We start from the raw sequence: 18,933 nt of genomic DNA on the forward strand, positions 1-18,933 counted from the left end.
CATATCTTGAATTTTAGGGACATTCTAACTACGTTCTCTAGGCTCCATCACTCAGTGAGTTGTTGCCCTGCCTCATATTTGTCATCAATCAACTGTATGAAATGTCAGATGACCCACATAGCCAGGTCTGGGGTGGGGCAAGTGCGTTAAATGTGTTAATAATTTTAACGCGTTATTTTTCACCGTAATTAATCAATCTAATTAACGCGTTACATTACCAGCCCTAATATATATATATATGCAACAATTATTTATTAGATTAATAAACAAGGTCAGGGATCATTTAGGTTTGCTGCTCCTATTTGCAGGACTCAACCAGCAGTGGAAATGTTCATACCGGTGAGTAAAATAGATTTAGTTTGCGTTTATTCTTTGAGAAGATACTGAGCAGGTTGTGTTGAATTGTAGGAGCTGTACCGCCGTGGCTACTTGAGGATCCTGATGAAGCCTTAAGCAGTGGACAGCAGGAAATGGGCCCCTCACTTCAGGAGTTCCTCAAACACAGTGTGTATTTCACTCTCATAATGATACTCTGTTATTGGCTTTTTAAAAACTTAAAGGGATAATTCACCCAAAAAGAAAATTCAATCATTTACTCAGTCTCACCCTCACATCGTTCCAGATCTGTATGACTTACTTTCTTCAGAAGAACATGTTATTTTAAAGAAAGTTGGTAAACGAGCAGTTTCAGTTCCCATTGACTTCCATTGTATTTCTGTCCATAAATTTAAATTGTAATTAAATACCATATAAAATAATACGAAATATAATTTCCAAGATGACAACTGTATTTTATTTTAAACAAAAGTAGTATTAACTTAATATTTTAATATTAAAACTTCTTTGTACATTAAACAGTCTTCCACAGTTGTTTCCTTCTATTATCTTTTTAGGTTTATCTTACCATTTTGATCTTACTATTTATGTATGTAAAGCAAGTTTAAGTAGTCAACCAGGTTGATGTTCATTGCAAGTTGTATTGCGTATAATAACTGTGTATGTTACAAATAAAGAATCTTGAATTACAGAAGAGCAAGAGAAGCTCAAGAAGCTTCCGCCCAACCGCGTGGGTGCAAACTTTGACCACGGCTCACATACTGATGCCAACTGGCTGCCATCTTTTGGACGTGTGTGGAATAGTGGCAGGCGCTGGCAGTCTAGGTGAGCTCTAACTACTGCACATTAGCAGGTTCATTCAGTACTTCTTGTTCTTACCGACACTCTTTTCACCCTCAGGCATCAGTTCAGAGAAGAGGAGGCAAAAACTAGGGGAAAGAGGAAGAGGGAAGATGATGGGAAAGCAACAAAGAAGCAAAAAGACCTCAGTAATGGAGACTTATGAAATGGATGCCCCAAATATACTGGCAGTATGGGAAAGGTGGTGTACATATTGGTTTTCTCATATTGAGAACTACTATTTAAAGGCAAAAACATGCTTTAATTTGACACCAGTTTTGAACATTTCTTGTTTCAGCTTGTGTATTTCCAAAACAGTCGTTATGAAGGATTTGTACAAGAAATGAACATCTCCATTTGTGTTTCCAGTTTATTTAATACATTTTGCTACAGATGTTGTGTAATTTCCTTTTTGGTCATAAATCCAAAACAAAATATTCTTCCCACTCTCCTCAAAAGGTAAATGTGATAAAATGAAGACATAATGTGCAATATTTTCTTTCCAATTTGAACAATACATCAGTTCAGTCAAATTTAATAGAATCTCGTCTATTAGAGCTATTTCATGTTCTCAACAGAAAGCCAAGACCATATTAATGTTCAATAATATAATAAAATACCTCAAATGTCTAGACAGGATAATAAAAATACAGATTACATTAATATTAAAGGATACCTTGCAGTCTTTTATTTTTCTTCTTTTTTTAGTAGTTTCTGTTAAAATAATACACGACTGAACGCTTTAGAGCACAAAAGAAGAAACAAAAAAATGTGTCTCTGTAAGAGATGCAGTGTTGGTCATAATTGTACAATACATTACATTTAAAATGGACCATTAAGGGTCTTCATCAAGTTCCTGCATTGAAGCTTCTTTCTATTTAACTTCATTCTCAAAACCAAGAAAATCCGAAAGACGGATCGGGCCGAGCTGCCTGAAACGTGTCGCATCAGCTCGACCCGACGACATTACGAAAGGTCCGCTTTTCCCGTGGCCGCAAGCCAGAGAAAACGCTTTCAGTAGCTTCATTAAATAGCGAATAATGTGGTTTATTAAGAGAGGAGGAATGAGGAGAGACACCACCACAATCATCAGCCCATCACCTTACTAGTATTTGCCTTCATCAGTCAGCAAACATTGCCAGTTCCTCTTTGAGACGTCTCATTTTAGGCTCATGTCATAGCTAATATTCTCCGCACATCTAACAACATGCTCTAGCGGTACAGGACTTCAATCAGAAGTTTTTCACCCCACTCACCACTGTTGTCAAACGTGGTTTCTACATCGTAAAATCACATATACCGTACGCCGTATCGAAACGGAAGTCAGGCATTCGGTTTATGTGAATATCTGTCTGCACTAACTGCTCGTCATTATTATGCTAATAAGGTCAAAGATCTGTGGAGCTACTTTAGTAAAGATCATGTGACCACTCATGCTGCACTGCCATTGGTTAATATTGACTCTAAAGTCAACAAACTTCATTAAGGAATGTCATGCAACCTGGGGAAGTTTTGTAGATCCACTCCAAGTTTACCCTCAAATCTTGTGGTTTTCTTTTCCATCCATCCTGGTTGATCAGGACCGCATGGGTTTGATAGTGACGGAGGTTTGCTGCTTTGTGTCTTCCGTCTTCTGAATGCAGATGGTGGAGTGAGAGGTGATGAAACATCCTTACATGGCAGTCTTTCTCAAAGTACCATGACCATGCTGAGGTGCAGATGGACAGAGATTTGGAGTGAGTGATTGGGGTCGTCCTGTACAGTGAGCGTGAACAGAAACTCCAGATCTCCTGTCCATTCTGTCCGTCTCTGTCCATGCATGAGCATTGTTTGAGGAGGAGCAGGGCTGGAGCAGCCCAGTGTCTCTGTGTCTCCTTCCGTCTCAATAAACAGACATGAAACTTTTATCTGAGAGAAGGATAAAAGAGAAAGAGAACTATGAATGAAAGCTCTTTTAGGGCAACACAACACCAAACCACAAAAGGTAGAATTAAAATTGCAGTACCTTTGTTTTCCTCTGTGTCAGTAGCTGTTTCCTCTGATAGCCTTTGGCGTAGCTGATTATACTTGATCTCTGTATCCTGCAAAACAGATTTGAGTATTAGTGTTTTTTTGTGTGTGTGTGTAAACAGATATGAAGTACTTGAACCAAATAGACATACTTTTGTTTTTAAGATAGATGGACACTAAAGTCACTTTAAAAAGGTATGAATGTTCTCGCATTAAATACATTTTTTTTTTAAACCTTTTAATTCTAATTTTAATTTAATTTATATTTTAGGAAAGGGGGCCCTTGCAAGGGATATATTTATATTGGGGATATAATGATACTATGTGATGATTTTATATAAAAAGTTATAAACAATTGGCTTTTATTTGGCTTCTAACAGTCAAAAGTATTAAAATATTTTCTGGACAATATTTACAGTAATTACAGCATATATTTTTTTCTACAGAATATTTTTTTGTTCCTCTTATAAGAATATTTTAAAAAATTATCTCAAAATAACAGTCTCGGCAAGTATTCTCGTAAACACAGTCGGTTATGTCTTAAGTGAACGTAAACAGTGGTGAAAGAAATCTCAAGTGCATCATTATATTGGATTTGTGTGTTCGGTCTTAAAGGGGCAGCAGCCTATAAACACCTGCTGTTCCATAAGTGCCACCTGCTGTCAGAGAGTGACATTTGCGTCTCGTTCACAAAGCTAAAATCCGTTGCACCCCTACTCTCTTGACTTGTTATTTGAAGAAAAAAAGCAATCACTGAAGTTTATAATCCGGCTGAACTTCACTGCGGACAAATCAGCATGTCTTTTTTTTTTTCCCGGGATACTTAAATTCATTTTGGGCTACCAAAATCTGAAGAATGTCTGCCCGAAGGGCTACCAGCGATTTTGAAATTTTGCGAGCCCTGAATCATATAACATAATTCATGATATATAATTCAACAAAACTAATGCATTATATACATTCAAATACTTTTTGGTCATTGTATATTTGTCTATCTGTGACCATTTTTTTTAGGGACAAACACATAGACTGTATAAAAACATGGACGTAGTGTCCGTGACGTAACCCGTAGACTTCCGACGAGCGTTTTGAAGCCTAAAGTAGGCGGAGCCAGCCCGGACAAACGTCACCTTCAGATGCTGCAGGTTGGCCTGTAGTAGACGTATGTGTGTCATGATCCGTCTGTTGAGGTTTGGTCCTCCGCTGCTCTGAGAGGAGGAAGAGAGGAGCTTCTTCAAGTCAATGCCTGAGTCTCCCCCGGCCACTGGCTCCCCGCTGCTGCCCTGCACGTCATCATCTGTGCTGCTCTCGCCTGAGCCGCCATACACCTCCAAAACCATGTAACTGCCTGCTGAGACTGACAGAAAACAAGAGGAAGGGTTACAGGATGCAGCTAGATTGAGGTGTAAATGTAGTGTAAAAGTAGGCTTCATCCAAATACGCATACTTCCCTAATATAAAGTAGGCAAAAGTAGGCCATATTTTCCAGAATATATATTTTTTAAATATTCTGAAACGTATTGTGACATTCCAAAGCAACTTATTTAATGCAATTAACGTCCAGCATGCAAAACATGCACAAAAGCACACATTTGTGGCACATGAGCACTAGATTATTTGTAAAGCACACTTCCCACATGCTGCCAGTTTCAGTTTCTTCATTTTATTTACCAGTATTTTACATTACTTCTTAATGTAATAATAAAATGTGACTTACACACTAATGCAACTTATCTATGTTTTTTTCTCTCAACAATGCAATTTTGACCCTGTGCGACTTACAATCAGGTACCACTTATTTTATGGTATGTGTAAAGAGAAGTGTGTCCAAATTCACAGTCTTCATACAATAGTGGGCAAAAAGTACCCGGATAACCTACTACCACTGGCGAGACTCTACAGTGTGCATCCAATGGACACTTTTCTATCCCATGAGGCCACCGGAGAGAATTTGTGAATGGCAGTGAAGCGATAGCTGATGCTGGTAAATCACATGACTCGAATGGACAAATGTTGTATGTCCAGATTACATTCATACTACAAACATCTGTACTACGCAATTAAAGGGGTCCTATTATGCTCTTTTACAAAGTCTTGATTTTGTAATTCAAAAGAAGTACCTACTGACTCCTTACATGATGGTTGTCCCAGGCAAGCAATGTCCTACACAGCTGTGCTATTTTCAGGTCTCTCGTTTTACTCTGTGGCCTTTCTTTTCATCTTATCAAATCAATATTTCATGCCCATTTACCTATTAATTTACTCACCCCCATGTCATCCAAGATGTTCATGTCTTTCTGTCTTCAGTCGCAAAGAAATTAAGGTTTTTGAGGCAAACATTCCAGGATTTTTCTCCATATAATGGACTTCAATGGAGATCAACGGGCTGAAGGTCCAAACTGCAGTTTCAATGCAGCTTCAAAGGACTCTACACGATCCCAGCCGACGAATAGGGGTCTTATCGATCGAAACGATCGGTTGTTTTCTAAAAAAAACAACAAAATAAATGTATATACTTTTTGAACCACAAATGCACGTCTTTCACTAGCACTGCGATGCTCGTCCGCAAATTCACGCATTACGTAATCACGTTGGAAAGGTCACACACGGTTAGTTCTTCATCTGTGTACTCCGGTTCAGAAAGTTAGGCTAGGGCGAAAAACTCCATCTCATTTTCTCCTCCAACTTCAAAATCATCCAACATCGTTGTTTTACCTTTTTTTGCAAAGGGCATTTGACTTTCTTTGCACGTTTGCTTTGTGAACACTGGGTCGGTACTTCCGCCTACGTCACGCGTGACCTTTCCAACATGACTATGTAATGCGTGAAGCCGAGCTAGTGCAAGACGAGCATTTGTGGTAAAAAAAAGTATATCAATTTTTATTTCGTGTAGAGCCATTTGAAGCTGCATTGAAACTGCAATTTGGACCTTCAGCCCGTTGGGTCTCATTGAAGTCCATTATATGGAGAAAAATCCTGGAATGTTTTCCTCAAAAACCTGAATTTCTTTGTGACTTAAGAAAGAAAGACATGAACATCTTAGATGACATGGGGGTGAGTAAATTATCAGGAAATTATTTTTGTAAATGATTTAAAATCAGTTTATTCTGGAAGTGAACTAATCTCTTCATTTGTAACAGTCTTAACATAGTATTAAGTGGGATAATGTGCAGTCAGCCGGGCATTATCATAAAATGAAGTCCCCTCCATTTCCTGATGACTTAAAAAAAACACCACAACACACCACAATCCTCAGACGTCTCAAAGAAGCCTGTGTCTCCGGAGGGCAGTTCCTGTGCGTTCTCCCCTCTGTTCTCGCCCCTCTCTGAGCCGTTCTCAACAGTGGAGCTGATCGCAGTGCTGTCCTCTGACCTCTGCTGAGAGCCCGTCCTCGCTGCATCTTCCTGTTGCTCTCGTCTTTCGCTATCTCTGTCCTCCTGACTGGACATGTGGTTGATCAGGAGCTGCCTCAGTGTTGCCACTAAAAAAAAACAAAAATGAGCGGACAAGTTAACAGCCTGAGAGGGTTACAGTGAATCCAAGATTGTTGGATTTTAGTAGACGTCCCTGCCCGAATGAATTTTTCAGTGTATTAGCAGAGGGACAGCTCATAGCAGGACTACAGTCAAGTCTTCTACTCACGTGTTCTGAGAGCTTCATCGGCTCTGAGTGGCTGGAGCTCAAAGGCCTCGTCCTCATCTATGGCGATGCCCAGCCTCGAGCGCTGCTTCAGGAATGTCAGTCGATCGGTCATTTCGGCCACCACGAACGCTTCCTCATCTTCAGCTTGATCCTGTAGTGAATTTTCTTCTTCTTCATCCTCCTCCTCATCAGATTTGGTCTCAAATGGGTTGGTGCTACATGGCAGGGTTGGCATGACCTCAGTGCCATCTTTTTCTACAGAAAATACACAGCAAAACTGAGGCATACCATTTCTTGAAAGATATTTTTGAAGATGATTAAAGATGTGTTTCCAGTGCCATGCTATACGAGTTGAACAACTACTCTATTTGAATGAACTACCTTATTGCCAGACTATTATTATGGTATCAGTTTTATATTTACTCTCCCAAAAAATAAATGAAAGAAACAGTTTACCTGGAGACTGAATGTTCACTAAAGAAATGGGCTCAGAGTCTTTGTTTAGTTTCTGAACACCAGAGTTCATCAACTCGACCGCTTCACGTTCCCCACTGCAAAACATATGTTTGACATCACCTTACTGCTTATAAAACACTTCTCATATGTGACCCTGGACCACAAAACCAGTCTTAAGTCGCTGGGGTATATTTTTAGCAAGTGATATAGAAACCTTAAACTTACTCAGTCTGAGGTAATGGAATGATGTTCTGTAGTTTGGTCTTCATGCAGTCTGCTCTTTGTGTTATCAGACACTGCCACCTATTGAGTAGAAAATCAAACAAACATTGCAAGTAGTAAACAGTGTTTTTTAAACTAAAACCTAAAATTGACAATAATTAAGCTAAAATTAAACAAACAAACAAAAAAATACTAGATGAAATTAAACCTAAATTAGAAATGTTGTCTTGGCCACTAACTGAAATACGTTAAAATGCTAAAATTAATTTAAAAAAATTAATTAAAAAATAATAATAATAAAAAGGAAAGCTATATAGGAATATACAAAAAATAATAATAAATACTACAATATTTTAAAAACAAAAATAAACAAAGATTAACACTATAATATATATATAACTAAAATATAACTGGTAAATAAACATTCATCCACCGTTAATTCTGTTTTAGAGGCTAAACACACTGAGGTACATTTTGTTCTCTTTTAATAACAGATACTTAAGAACACTCTACAAGGAGATAAAATGGAACTATGGGTAAAAAGTGCAGCACTCACGTCTTTTGCTCAGATACGGTCTGGGCCATTAGTTCATAGATCTGGGCTCCATTATCAGACATAGAGAGAACAAAGAATGACCTGTTGTCTGTAAAGCATTCAGACAACACTGTTAGTTCAACTGACTCTTGATTGAATATACTTTATTTTCATCAAGAAGCAAATAAACACCTTTTTTTACATCATGAGGTTTTTGACAAATGTATGATCGGATACATTTTTACCCATTCTGTCTCGCCTGCTTTTAAAAGCAGTGCTTCTTACCGGTGGCGACGGAGCGCACCATCACGGTGCTGAGTTTGATGATGGGGCTGAAGATGTGTTTGGTCTCAGCGGTGCCCGCCAGATTCTTACTGTGGCATTTTAAGATTAGCTTCTCATCTTGCCTTTGAAGTAGCACCAATATATCCTCCAGCAGCAATGTGTACAGCTCTGAAAACACACACATCATATGAAAACATTTCACAATAATATTGCATTAAAGATGCCATATTACACACTTTTGCAACATTCAATTTGTGCCCTGTTGTCCACTTATAGTCGTGGTTTCTTGCACCAAACAGTCATAATTTAGTTTCTCATGACCATTTCCCCCCTCAGAATTAAACAGGTTGTTTTGCTAATGCATCTTTAAGAGATATTTATGCAAATAATCAATATAATAGTGATATAAAATCCTGTTTTCCATGAAGTCAGCCCTCCAAGACATTTCTAATTCTGTGACAAGCCACACCCACCAATAGTTTTATCTTTGTTGACCTTCCAAGACAGCGGTCCCTCATGCACCATCTTCCTCTTAGTCAAGTCCAGGTTCTAGATGGAGAGTAAAATCCATTTTGTTTATAATAAATGGTCAGTTACAGGTTGATTAAATGGATTCCAAATACGAGGTCTCACCTTAAACTCGGCGATCATGGGGTTCTCGCTCTGTTTCAGTGAGGACAGATCCAGTCGTCTCTGGTAGTCCTCCAACCTCTGGGGGCAGCAGAGGATCAGGGATCAGGTCAGCATGTTTTAGATTAGCACTGATCTGAGGTCAGGTCCCACTGTGTTATTGACTCACCTGTTTGTTCTCGGCCTCCTTCACCTCCTGGTTGACGTGAGTGAGAATATTTCGACAGCATTCGCCAGCCTGTTTCACTTTACTTCTCTCCTCAGGATCCTCTGCAGGCAAAACACACCAGTCAATCATTCACAGATTACAGACTAACCCCACTAACATTACACTGTCACATATTTACTGTACCCAATCACAACTGTTTGATCTAATTGTGATTATATGTACACTTTAAGATCCACAATCATATACATCCATTCAAATAAGGCAATTTTCATATCAAATAAGGCATACAATTCATATGGTGTGTGTGAAATTTTGACATGTGATATGGTCTGCTCCATCCAAAACTTAGATTTTACAATGATTTATTTTTTTAAAATAATGACTACCGGCTTCAACTTCAAAAGTCCATTGTATGATTCATGGCTGTTATCTTGTCTTCATTTTCTGTATCGAGCTGCAGCAGAAATGTGGTTAATGTGAAAGCACTACATGAGCCTGCTGCTGATGTTACACAGATGTGTGAGACAGGCCTCAGAGTGGCTCGTATGTGAACAGTCTAAACAAAAACAGACCAACAGACGTCTGTGCTGGTTCAATCTCGAGAGATGAGTTTCAGAAACAAACATGATGACAACATGGTAGCATTTTGACCAAATGAAGACCAAATGAAAAGGATGTTTGTCAGATGTACAGATATTTTTTGATACTTAAAATATAATTATGACAGTATACATTTTTCTAATGAAAAAGATGGTACATTGTTGTAAAAGACAGTGGTCAGATTTACAGATAATGATACTATTTTAAATATTAAAATAATTAGAATATTATGCATTTTGCTAATATAAAGAGCATACCATTGTCAAGGACATTCATTAGTTTTGCAGATATTTTAACATTTAAAATAATTATAATATGTATTTTTGCTATTGACAAAGACAACATTTTAAATGACATCTGTCAGATTTGAAGATATTTTAATATTTAAAATATGCATTTTGTTTCTGAAAATGACAACATGGTAGAGCATAAGTGTAAGATTCAGCGATACTGTAATATTTAAAATATGAATTATAATATGTTTCTGCTAATAAAACTAGCATAAAACACAAAGGTAAAAGATGTGTTCAGATTTACAGATATGTTAATATTTAAAATATTATTAGTAATTATAATATTATTTATTCTTAAGGTAAGGGTTGGGTATCTCTTAGCACCTCACAATTCGATTAGAATACGATTCGGAGGGCTGCGATGTGATGATAAAATGATTATCAATGCATCCTGACAGATCTATTTTAACATATCAGATGTCCTGTCCTTAAGACATAACTGACTGTCTACATTAATTTTGCATCATAAAAGCAGTTTTAAGTCACAAGTGCATTTAACAGCTTATACAGAGTTACGCACAGCTGCCGCTTCAGAACAGACACACACAAAGTGTTTGAGCATTTGAAAGAAGCTGTTTGTCAATAAGCGAGTTTCATGCATCAAATTTATACTGCATTCCAAGTGGCAAACATTACGCGTTCATTCAGCATTAGGAAGACAAAAACTGAATACGTGGAAAAAACTAAACTCAGAATCTGTTTTGAAATTTTCAGAATCGATTAAAAAACGTTGATTTGAATGTTGAATAAAGAAAAGACTGCTGTACCTGTGTATTTGGCGATGTTCTCCAGCAGGAGGGGATACTTTGTGAGTCTTTGAGTCTCCACAGGAATAATGTCCTTCAACTGCAGCCTGCGACAATGACGGTTACTCTCTGCCTCCTGAAATACAAACACTTCCTTGTTAATATTACATTTATTATCTTAACCATCTGGAACAGCCCGATAGGAAACATACACACACGCTTGAATGCAAGTAGAGTTACATACAATTATGAAAGCAACCACTGTGCTATTAAGCCACTGACCTGTATGAAGGAGTTGAAGCGCTGGTCTTTCTTCTGTTTGCTCTTGATGAGTTCCAGGGCGAAAGGCTGATTACTGCAGTACGTGCCTGCAGCTCTCTTGATCTTTGCCTCCTCTTCCTCACTGAACTGTGGGTAAAGACACAACTGAGCGTGAAATATCCCTGCTGGTAAATCTAATGGTAGCTCATTTTAGATGGTTTCTAGTTATTTATGGTCAGTAACTGGTCCAACTTGGTTTAGTTGGTAGATCAAGCCAATTTGAAACAGAAACAAACCAGCTACCATGTTCAAAAAACAGCTTGACTACCTTAGGCCAATAAGATCTGTTTTTTTTTTTTCCCCAGCAGGAAGCTTTCTTTAATGTATATTTGCTGCTTCTTACCCAGGAAAGCAGATCATCTCCTATTGAGTCAATGAGCGCAGTCTCATTTTTCTTCCGAACTGCAGTAATTTGTTCCGTTAAAGACACTGAAGTGAAAAGAGAAGAGGAGCGCATTTAGAAGAAATGTTTACTTTAGAGGTGTTCAAGGATTTAGGGGGGTTGTGAAGTTTTACCGTGCAGCTGAACGATCTCCTCAAGGTTGCTGAAGATGTTTTTGATGTCTGCAGGAGGCAGGATGGCCTCTCTGATCAGCGGCTGGTAAAACACATTTTCCAGAACCTTCATCATTCGAACGTGTGCTCTCTCCGTGTAGAACAACTCTGTGAAAGCAACGGCATGGAGAAGAGAGGATGGTTTGTACTTGTTCACTGCTCCTCAAAGCTTCTCAAAACTGAATGCATGCTAATATACAGTGTTGGGAGTAAACAGAAAACTTTATCCTGGGATAAATAAGGGAATACATTTTCAGTTTTTATTAAAGAACCAAAAGACAATTTGGTGTTCATTGTTCATCCATATCATGTAGCTGCACTTAAGTTTATGAGAAATAATAAAAATTAGAAAATAAATTGTGATTACTTTAGGGAGACACTTCCCCACCACTGCTCATACAGTAAACCAGACTTGTCACTCACCGTTGATGACTTCCTGTCTCTTGATTTCCTGAGGGGTAAGTGTGGACAGGACGTCTCTGCTCACCAGCGTCTGCCAGTTTGGAGGCTCTAGCTCCACCTCAACACACTGATCATCTTCACTCTGCACCTCTCCAGAGCCCAGCGGCTCCATCCTGCTGTACAAACACAGCAAACGCAATGAGAACACATGCTCATCAAAACGCATGTCTAATCATTTCAACTCATAAAACTTTAACAAATTATTTGTTTATAACATTTTGAACTATAATAGAGCCCTACAATATCTGTAATTTTTACAGTTTTATGATTTACTGCTAATTCACAATTAAAAAAAATAGTGCTAATCAAATTAATTCTTACAACTTTAACAATTTAATCAACGTTTTCAAATGCAATCAGCTCAAAACATTTTTATAAATCAAAATATATTGTTAATTAAAATATTCCTTAAAAACATGTTTTCAATGAATTTTATTATTATGTTGAGAAGTACATTTTACTACATAAATAGTAATATATTTCTGTTAAACCAAACTTTTATTCTAACAGATTAAGTTTCTCTGTGAATTTGAAGATTTTTTTTGTCAAATGACATTTGAAATGCTCAAGAAATGAACTCTTAGAGCAGCTTAAGAGATGACGTTCATGTAGAGAGTCCTTATATAGTGTCCTTATGTAATTATACAGTAAATATGTATGTGTGTGTGTGTGTGTATATATATATATATAGCAAATATTATATAGTTGTATGGTAAATATGACTGGATTCCATGATTCAGTCCACGTTTTCTGCATCATGGAAATCATTTGCATTTAAGCACTTGCATCTCCGAATACTTTAATGATATGAAATTGATGTAAACACAGACAGTTACATTTTCAGAACAAGACAAAAAAAATGATATGTTGAAATAGATCTGTGCATTAGTGTGAATTCAGCCTATTAAAGCTGCCACTGTCTATGCTCTCATCAGTAATAATCAAACAGCAAGAATGCTGAGGAAAAAAGAAAAACCCATAACTATGATTGTCTGTGAACTTTCGGATACTTAAAGCACTCTCAGATACTGAAAGTACGCTTTATTTATCACTTGTAATTTTTCCCCTTTATTACTTTATATTTGCTTGTATGTTTTGAAGCTATATTTATTTGGTTAAGTTCTTAACAATTGTAATTATTTTAAAAAGTAGCCTGCTTATATAATTTAATAAAAATGCACAAAATAAATTTGATATAATCGTGATGCATCGTGATATCGAATCAAAACGAATCGTTGACTTCGAATTGTGATTCAAACCCTTAATACATACACACATATATGTATATATGTGTGTGTGTGTGTGTGTTGTCACATTAATGCCTATATTGTCTGAAATGGCTGTCAGAAATGATATCAGCATTGACCACTGAAAAACCCACACTGGTCGACGATGGAAGAAGCACTCACCTCTTGTCAGACCTGGGGGTGCCGGTGTCCTGCGTCCTGTAAGGTACATCACATTCAAGTTACCCTACAGTAGTAAGAATCCCAACATCCCAAAAGCTGCATGTTGTCAACGTTCCCTTTCTCTTCTCAAGAGCACCAAGTCATGAGGCACAAGCTTTATTCTCTCTGTCTGTCCCAATAAGATAATTTACAGAGCAGAGCACCACAGAGCAAAGCTTTGTTTCAAACATCATCACTACAGAGACTTAAGGAACAAAAATAGCTGTGAGGCCTGTATCGTGGCCACTGAGACAGATGAGACCGCTCTTACTCTAAACAGCCTGATTATGAGACAGCGACAGCTCGTCTTAAAATGAAAATACAAATTCAATGTAAAAGCATTTTTTCAGTGACAAGTAAGGCCAGCACAGGGATGGATATTTAAGGTTTATTTACACTACTATTTATACGTTTGTGGTCGGTAATTTTTTTTGTTTTTTTATGAGAAGCCTCCTATGTTCACCAGAGCTACATTTATTGTGAACAATTTAAAATAATTTCCATTTTAATATATTTTATATATTGCAAAGCTGAATGATCCTTCAGAAATCATTCTAATATGCTGATTTGCAGCTCAGGAAATATTTACTATTATTATCAATATTCAAAACAGTTGTGCTGCTTAATGTTTTTGTGGAAACTGTGACATTTCTGTTCGAATGAACAGCATTTATTTGAAATAGAAATATTTAGTAACATTGTAAATGTCTTTACTGTCACATTTGATCAATTTAATGTTCTAAATGTGCTAAATGTTCTAATGTGCTAAAAAAAAAGTATTAGTATTAAAGCATTAATTAAAAAAATAAAATAAAATCTGCCCCCAAACTTTTGAATGGTAGTGTTGGTAGACTGAAACAAACCACTTTCAAGTTTTGTAGTCTGAACAGCAAAAAGGTGCACAAAATCTGACAACAGAAATCTTAAACAATATATAAATGTTGTTTTAATGTAATATAAAAAATCCAGTCAGTATGAAATGTCAGATTATAGTCTCATTCAGAATGCAATAGACAGAGACCGAGCAAACAGAAAACAGATGTGATTTGATAAATCTGGATTGTGTGCAGTGTGAAAAAGTGATTTTATTGATATAAGCCTGGATGGTGATCACTTGACTCACTTTTCTGTCTCAGCTTCCTCCTCCTGTAGATGCTCCAGTGTACAGGGGCTGAAGTCAAAGTGAGTGTTTGAAGAGGACGAGTCCTGCGAATCTCCAGGGATGACACCGTCTCCCAGTCTGGGAAGTGCAGAAGAAGGAGGTCCACCTAATCCACAGCCAGAGAGAGAGAGAGTGAGTGTGTCAGAAAATGAAAAGCTCTTGAAATCAGTACTGAATAGAAGCAGACAACTTGAAACTGGCCTTTGCTGGGCTTTTACTATTAAAGGTGGGGTAAGCGATTTTTCAAAAACGCTTTAGAAAACTGATTCGGGCCGACAAGCAAAACAAACTTGTAGCCAATCAGTAGTAAGGGGCGTGTCTACTCATGATGTGGATGAGAGAGCATTCAGTGCACAGGACGGACATTAGCGAGCCGAGTGACAGAAAGATAGAGATGGCGGATAAAAAACAAAAGAGGAAAACGTCTGCGGAACAAAAGAAGGCTTAAGGCAAGAAGTAGGACCCGTGTAAATATCGGATCAGCTTTAATGTCAACATTGGCTACCAGAAATCGCTTACCCCACCTTTAAAAGTTGAAACAGAAACAAAAACAAACAAACAAACAAACAAACTGTACAATTATGCACACAATGAATAAAGTCTCCAATTGAGGCTCGTAAACAAAATCCCTCTCTCTAAATGTGGGCACATCCAATTTGACCATCTCCAATTAAAATGTAAAGTAAAAAAAAAAAAAAAAAGAAAAACAGGCCGATTATTCTCTGATTTGAGCCATGACCCTGATAACCAGGAGAGCACTGACAGAGCACTGACATAGCTCAGACAAAGCAAACAAATAAAAACATCTAAATACTAAACATCTAAATTAGAATCCTATCCTATCTGTTTAGTAACCATGGTAATTTCCCTTAGAAACTAGACCTTTTTCAAATCTTGAGTCAAGAAATAAGATTCTACGTTTTTGCAAACAGCTGTAGGAAAATAAGTGGAAATATGGTGCAAGGAAAGTAGAGAAAGAGGAATCATTAAGGGCAGATAACAATGAGAGGGACGATGACAGTGGAGAAAAAAAGAGGAGAAAAAGACAGAAGACATTAAAGAGCAATAAGGTCCCATTAGTTAATGCAGTATTTATTTGTATTTAAATATAGTATTTATTCATCCTTGGTAACATTAATAAATGTACAACTCACTGTTTAATTGTTAGTTCATGTTTACTCAGGTCTATTAAATAATATTAACAGATGCAACTTTAGATTTTTTATAATGTATTAGCAAATGTTTTTCATTCTTTGTGAAAAACTTTTTATGAAAATGAAAACCTTTTTATTGTTGGTTCATGTTCACTAACGTACTTAACTAATGTTAACAAATGTGTCACCAAGAAAATAAGTATGGCTGAACTTCACTGGGGGGCTTTTCTCAGTCAATACTCAAATTTACATGATCAGTTTGATTATGAATTAGCATATCATGTAATTAATTTAATTTAAATCTTTAAATGACTGACAATCCCAAAAATAACAAAAAAGATTTGAAGGAGGAAAGCTTGTAAAAGCAGACCACAGACACTTGACAGGAATGATTTGCGAAGCATCTCTCACCAGTCTCCGACTCTCGGCTGATGCCGTCTGTGCCCTGTGCTGCTGGAATGCTGTAAGGGGGTAACGTGACCAGGGCAGTGGTGCCATCTGAGCCCTCACTGGACTGACTGCCCCGTACGGGAGGAGACGACCCGTCTGCCTGCTCTCCAGCGCTCAATGGCAGCTGAGGCTTTGTCGGACGCTGCCTCGGTTCCAGAGCCTTGCTGACTGCAGGGCGAGAGAGAGAGAGAGAACAAAATCTGTGTTGGGGCTCGCCAATAATGACTGCCTGATGGGCCAGGTCAGCGTGAAAGACTCTTGGGACAGCTGACAGAATTGTTAGTTATGCTTATGTGGATGTAAAGAGCTTTATTGCCAGATATGTTTACACATACGAGGAACTTGTTTTGGTTCCACAGCACAAACAGATTACAATGACAAGACACAGATAATAAAAATAGAGTAAGTGAATAGGAAATAATAATATACAACAAATATTTAAATAGACAATAGATGGTATTTGTGTGTACAGGTATGATATGTACAAATGCAAGGAAATGTGAATAAGAAGTATAGTGTGTTTAATAAATAAACGTATAGATATTGTTGTGTATTACATGTTTATTGCCAAGTTAACTGTTCATGAGATGGATTGCCTGAGGGAAGAAACTGTTCTTATGCCGGGCTGTTCTGCATGTATGCAAGTATAAAATTGGAAAATATATTTAATTCAGTGAAGACAAAGCAGTGTTCATTTTGAATGGACTACCTTACATAATTTCTTTAATATTTCTTTATTCTGCATACTAGTGTTAGACCTACCTGAAAAAACTTAAAGCACCGTTTGTTTCATTTGTTTTATTGTATTTGCGCTATTGCTTGTAATTTGTTCTTCTTGTTTTATTAGTGACTGTTTACTTGCCTTTACTAATGTTTAAACTATAATAGTTAGTAGTTTTTGCTGTGATATCGAAACTGGAATCGAGAATTGACAACATTTTATATTTTGACAACATTATTAAAAAACAAAACCAGCTATTATTTATTTATTTGTGGCAGGGCCAGTAAAAAAAAAAAACTTAGCTTTGAGTCCTGAATGGTATGTGTCTCTTCAAAAAATAGGTGGTTGTCTGTATAAAATGGTCACAAATAAAACAAACCCACAAGGAGCTTCACAAGGAACTAAATTATGCCACACAGAGATTTTACCCTAAAAGAAATTTAAACAAAATCTTTTTTTTTTTTTAACTGAGAAATGAACCAGTTTTTTTCCTTTTCATTTTTATCCCTTTACTTATAAGTCTAATAAGTAAACCCAATGTTTTCTGAGAAATACTATTTAAAGTAATTCATTTTAAATACCATTTCACCATCTGTAAGGCCTAGAATTAAACAGGTCTTTTTTTGCTACTGTACCCTGAAGACTTATAAAGCTACATGTAAACGACCTCTGTTATGATTAGCTAACATTTCCGTTACTGACTGCATAACTACAAAAATAAATTTGTATTGTAACCCAGTGGTTCTCAAGGCCAGATTACTTACAAAAAAATAAAATAAAATAAAAAATGAAAAAAAATCATATGAATAAAAAAACTAACTAAAATATTAAACACACACACACACCAATCAAGATTTATTTTGCCCCCTCAATAACAATTTTTTTTTATTGAAGAACATATAGAATCACAATCTTGTAACTTTGTAAATAAATTTTGGTTAACTTAATATATCAACATTCCCAGTTTCTGTTAACAAAAAAGTTTGAAAACAAGCAGCGCTGTCATTATTACAGCAGAAATACAGGGGGAAATATCTTAGCCAGTATGGGGACCTTCAAATAATTTTGTTGGACAATGGGAGCCTTTGAGTCAAAAAGGTTGAGAACCACTGGTTTAACTGTTAGTGAAATGAACCATCAACTTACGTGATGAAGCATCAATCCTGCTCGGCCGTCTCTGAGGAAAGACACTAGAAAATCTTGTTTTCTTCGATTTCTCCTCGCTTCCATCTTTCTCTGGCTTTATACTTTTCTGTTTAGGAAGCACAGAGACACTGGTATGGTTTCATGGACTCATTTGGAGACCGAGTAAGGATGTTCGCTGAGAGTTTGTACCTTTATCTTAGGGAAAAGATTCATTAGCTTGGGCTTGTGCTCCAGCCCTCGAGACTCCTTCCCTTTTACACCGAGCTGCTTCATATACGACAGTATCACAAACTGCATGGTGCTACTGTGAAAGAGAATGACAATATGAGAAAAAAATAATACTTGGAATTTGTTCAAATCCCTAACTTTAAGTATGAACAACAGTAATGCATTCACATTGCTTCATTATATCTGTATATATACCCAAGGGATGATTCATCCAAAACGGAATACTAGCTGATATATATATATTTTTCTAATTCAGTCTTTGACTTCAACTAAGTTTCACTGTTGTAGTTTAAAGGGGTCATATGATGTTGCTAAAAAGAACATTATTTTGTGTATTTGGTGTAATGCAATGTGTTTATGTGGTTTAAAGTAAAAAAAAACACATTATTTTCCACATAATGTACATCATTGTTTCTGTAATGACTTATACTGTGTTTTTACGCTTTGCATTTCGTATTGCGCCACGTAAACATAAAACCATGTCTGCATTTGTGATCGGAGAAATGACAAACAATAAGCGCT

General features: G+C 36.9%; 2 protein-coding genes across 7 annotated transcripts in view; one reads left to right on the forward strand and one right to left on the reverse strand.

Annotated features, from left to right (window-relative positions):
- The window catches only part of LOC107744321 (coiled-coil domain-containing protein 84-like), a 6,042-nt gene extending 4,678 nt beyond the window's left edge, over window positions 1-1,364 (forward strand). For both annotated transcript variants that reach the window (XM_016557895.1, XM_016557897.1), the window contains exons 8-11: window positions 309-339; window positions 409-504; window positions 1,029-1,161; window positions 1,237-1,364. In XM_016557895.1, the coding sequence (XP_016413381.1) occupies window positions 309-339; window positions 409-504; window positions 1,029-1,161; window positions 1,237-1,342 (366 nt within the window). In that variant the 3' untranslated portion in view covers window positions 1,343-1,364. The remainder of the gene's footprint in view (window positions 1-308; window positions 340-408; window positions 505-1,028; window positions 1,162-1,236) is intronic.
- A 466-nt stretch (window positions 1,365-1,830) lies between these two features.
- The window catches only part of LOC107744318 (rho guanine nucleotide exchange factor 12-like), an 87,639-nt gene continuing 70,536 nt past the window's right edge, over window positions 1,831-18,933 (reverse strand). For 4 of the 5 annotated variants that reach the window (XM_016557891.1, XM_016557890.1, XM_016557892.1 and 1 more), the window contains 22 exons: window positions 18,373-18,487; window positions 18,184-18,289; window positions 16,278-16,484; window positions 14,674-14,818; window positions 13,512-13,547; window positions 12,064-12,218; window positions 11,602-11,748; window positions 11,429-11,514; window positions 11,047-11,172; window positions 10,786-10,900; window positions 9,126-9,226; window positions 8,960-9,037; window positions 8,800-8,875; window positions 8,327-8,494; window positions 8,063-8,150; window positions 7,510-7,587; window positions 7,285-7,379; window positions 6,829-7,083; window positions 6,431-6,667; window positions 4,317-4,543; window positions 3,182-3,257; window positions 1,831-3,084 (listed from right to left, as the gene is read on the reverse strand). In XM_016557891.1, coding sequence (XP_016413377.1) covers window positions 3,059-3,084; window positions 3,182-3,257; window positions 4,317-4,543; window positions 6,431-6,667; window positions 6,829-7,083; window positions 7,285-7,379; window positions 7,510-7,587; window positions 8,063-8,150; window positions 8,327-8,494; window positions 8,800-8,875; window positions 8,960-9,037; window positions 9,126-9,226; window positions 10,786-10,900; window positions 11,047-11,172; window positions 11,429-11,514; window positions 11,602-11,748; window positions 12,064-12,218; window positions 13,512-13,547; window positions 14,674-14,818; window positions 16,278-16,484; window positions 18,184-18,289; window positions 18,373-18,487 — 2,743 coding nt within the window. In that variant the 3' untranslated portion in view covers window positions 1,831-3,058. The remainder of the gene's footprint in view (window positions 3,085-3,181; window positions 3,258-4,316; window positions 4,544-6,430; window positions 6,668-6,828; window positions 7,084-7,284; window positions 7,380-7,509; window positions 7,588-8,062; window positions 8,151-8,326; window positions 8,495-8,799; window positions 8,876-8,959; window positions 9,038-9,125; window positions 9,227-10,785; window positions 10,901-11,046; window positions 11,173-11,428; window positions 11,515-11,601; window positions 11,749-12,063; window positions 12,219-13,511; window positions 13,548-14,673; window positions 14,819-16,277; window positions 16,485-18,183; window positions 18,290-18,372; window positions 18,488-18,933) is intronic. The other variant, XM_016557889.1, reaches the window with a different exon arrangement.

The sequence above is a fragment of the Sinocyclocheilus rhinocerous genome, unplaced genomic scaffold (genome assembly GCF_001515625.1).
Source record: "Sinocyclocheilus rhinocerous isolate Xijiao unplaced genomic scaffold, SAMN03320098_v1.1 scaffold1609, whole genome shotgun sequence".
Lineage (NCBI taxonomy): Eukaryota > Metazoa > Chordata > Actinopteri > Cypriniformes > Cyprinidae > Sinocyclocheilus > Sinocyclocheilus rhinocerous.